The sequence below is a fragment of the Acanthamoeba castellanii genome, assembly GCF_000313135.1.
Source record: "Acanthamoeba castellanii str. Neff unplaced genomic scaffold scf7180000084569, whole genome shotgun sequence".
Taxonomy (NCBI): Eukaryota; Discosea; order Longamoebia; family Acanthamoebidae; genus Acanthamoeba; species Acanthamoeba castellanii.
The window spans coordinates 25,573-28,143 of record NW_004457689.1 but is presented as its reverse complement, the minus strand read 5'-3'; the positions used below and the strand labels follow the sequence as shown (position 1 = coordinate 28,143).

The 2,571-nt window shown below is 57.0% G+C and overlaps 3 protein-coding genes across 3 annotated transcripts in view; 2 read left to right on the top strand and 1 right to left on the bottom strand.

Annotated features, from left to right (window-relative positions):
• The window catches only part of ACA1_039340 (uncharacterized protein), a gene marked incomplete at both ends in the record, with an annotated part of 2,694 nt that extends 2,067 nt beyond the window's left edge, over positions 1 to 627 (top strand). The window contains 3 exons of the mRNA XM_004354758.1: positions 92 to 147; positions 217 to 447; positions 526 to 627. Coding sequence (XP_004354810.1) covers positions 92 to 147; positions 217 to 447; positions 526 to 627 — 389 coding nt within the window. The remainder of the gene's footprint in view (positions 1 to 91; positions 148 to 216; positions 448 to 525) is intronic.
• Positions 628 to 855: 228 nt separating this feature from the next.
• On the top strand, positions 856 to 1,443 carry ACA1_039330 (Roadblock/LC7 domain containing protein; the record flags this gene model as incomplete). Its single annotated transcript, XM_004354757.1, has 4 exons — positions 856 to 923; positions 1,017 to 1,158; positions 1,235 to 1,324; positions 1,393 to 1,443. 4 exons carry the CDS (start codon positions 856 to 858, stop codon positions 1,441 to 1,443), a joined length of 351 nt encoding a protein of 116 aa, XP_004354809.1.
• Positions 1,444 to 1,635: 192 nt separating this feature from the next.
• ACA1_039320 (uncharacterized protein) lies at positions 1,636 to 2,396 on the bottom strand (the record flags this gene model as incomplete). Its single annotated transcript, XM_004354756.1, has 4 exons — positions 1,636 to 1,770; positions 1,882 to 1,948; positions 2,024 to 2,301; positions 2,391 to 2,396. 4 exons carry the CDS (start codon positions 2,394 to 2,396, stop codon positions 1,636 to 1,638), a joined length of 486 nt encoding a protein of 161 aa, XP_004354808.1.
• Positions 2,397 to 2,571: the final 175 nt, after the last annotated feature.

Sequence of the window (2,571 nt, the reverse complement as noted above, 5' to 3'; positions counted from 1 at the left end):
CAACAACAACAACAACAACAACAACAACAACAACAACACACGCACACGCACACACCACTAACAACGCACATAATGATGATGTGATATGCAGTTACCCACATGCCGATCGCCATAGTCGACTTGGACAAGCTGCCCGTGCTCGACCAGGTGCTGCCAGCTCCCTGCCGATCTCCCCCTCTCTTTCTTTTTCCTGCGTGCTTACCAGCTTTCGAGCAGGTTCGTTTGATGTCGAACACGGGCATCTTGGTCGGCATGCACGGAGCCGGCTTCGTCAATGCGCTCTTCCTGCCGCGGGGCGCCGTGACCGTGGAGATGTTCGCTGGCCGGTACTACAGCTCCGTGTACGGCCGGTACGCCGCGCCGGGCGGGGTCTCCGCCTATTCCTACCACGAACCAGGGGTGAGCTCGGTCACATCATCACCCCAAGACCAAGCAGCAGAACTGGCGGTACTTTCTTTCTTCTTTAGCTCTGATTGATGGTCTGCAAGTCCATGGTGAGGTGATTGAAGCGTCTATTCTGCGTAGGTGTCGCTTGAGTCGTTCCGCGTGGTCATGCAGAAGGCGGTACAGGCCTGGCGCGATAACAACCAACTGTATTACCATCAAGTCGGCACGCCTGCTGCATGAGAAACACTGATTTCTGACAAATAAACAGATGTCAGCCTGTCCACGCCTTGAGCCATAACATAACCACAAGTGATGTGTCTGCGGGAGAAGGTCGACCTGCTGTCCTCAATTTAGATGAAGAAGCGGTGCCCAACAAAATCCGGCCAGCTACCCAGCAAAAGGGAAATCCTTTTTCTCGTGGCGAAAACCCCAATAATCGCAAAATTCGTTTGTGATATCGATATCAATATGTTGAGGGCGAAGGTGCTACCCCAGATTCTGGCTCAGGCCAACACCAACGGCGTGCAGGGCACCATGTACGCAGATTTTCCGCCATTCGTTTTGTTTGCTGATGAACGATCGAATTAATTCCTTGTGGGTTCATCAATCTTTTGGATCTCTGCCGGCAGCCTGCTCAACGAAGAGGGTTCGCTCTTGGCTTCAACTGGCGCGGGAGATCACGTTGTTGTGGCGGCTATTGCCTCCAACGTGTGGGCTCAGTTCCAGAAGCTCGGCAACCAGGACCTCGAGTACATGCTTTTCGATTGCGAGGTACCATCTTGTAGAACTTCAATTCATAGACAAGTCCCTTTTTAAACAATCTCATCTTTTCCTCTTCACCTCGCAGCAAGGGCGAGTTGTGATGACCAAGGTGAGCACCCACCTGCTGTGCCTCTACAGCGACAAGTCCGCCGAGTTCGGCATGCTCAAGCGCAAGGTTGCACCCCCCTCTCTTCTCGTTTCGTTGCTTCTCGACGTTGACGTCTTCTTCCTCGGTATCTGCAGGCTCAGGTGCTGCGAGAGTATCTGCAGGAGCCCTTGCAGCAGGTGTTCTAGGCCCGCGACATGATTAAACCTTAGCTTGTCCGGCCGCACACGTACATAGCACCGCACCGCACCGCACACACACGTCGTGACACGACACACACACACACACACACGAAGAGAGAGATATGAAGTGGGAGGACGGAGATAGGTGAAAGGTTGTATTTACACGCGACCGCAAGGGTGGATCCTCATCCAAGGCTCTCAGAGGCCGTAGTAGGTCATGCCGAGCTTGTTGCCGTAGTGGCCGCCGCCCGAGGTCTGAAACTCGACCAACTCGATGTCCGGCTGGCTTCGGTCCCCGTCCGCGGCGCACCTGAGCTCGACGCACCAATTTCCCTGCGCCCAGCACAGCAGCAGCAGCGGTCAGTTGCCCTCTCCCCGTGAACTGCACCGCACTTCACCGCACACAACAGCGCCGACGCGAGGGGCGGTCAAGTTGTTGCTTACCTTGTAGTCAAAAGTTTCCGTCTCGCCGCACTTGAGGACGTGCGTGGCGATCACCTTCTCCCCGCCGCTGCTCGCACCCCCCCCCCAAGATGACGATCAGACACCGCGATGTGAAGAGAAGGAAAGTGAAAGTGTAGTGTACCGTGGTTGGGAGGAGAGGACGATGTCCTGCGTGCCGGCGTTACGGAGGGTGACGAAGCCCGTGGCCGAGGTGACGAGGTACGAGTGCGATGGCGGGAACACCAGGTACCACCCGGCGTCCTTGTAATGCGGGCTGTTGTCCACCTTCTTCAACGCCTGGCCAGAGAGGATGCCGGCGGTCTCCTGCTCGTTGACGCCGAAGATGTTCTCGAGGAGGCCGATGCCGCCCCCGATCACGTTGCCCACGCCGTAGGGCCGCTCCCCGTTGCCCCTCCCCGTCTGTCCATTCGCGGCGTACGCATACCTGATCCGCGCGCCGCCACCACCATCGACGGCTTAGCAACACAATCGCACACGCACGCACGCACGCGCATGGCAACGAGGAGAGGAAGCAAGGAAGACCTTTTGCCCTTGTGGAGGTAGGTGATGAGATAGACGGGCGCGTAGAGGGAGGAGAAGCTGGGTCGGCCCTTGAAGGTGAGCTTGGTGAGGATGAGCTGCTGGATCTTCTGCGGGCTGTGCTCGCGCTTGATCTGCGCGCTGCACGCC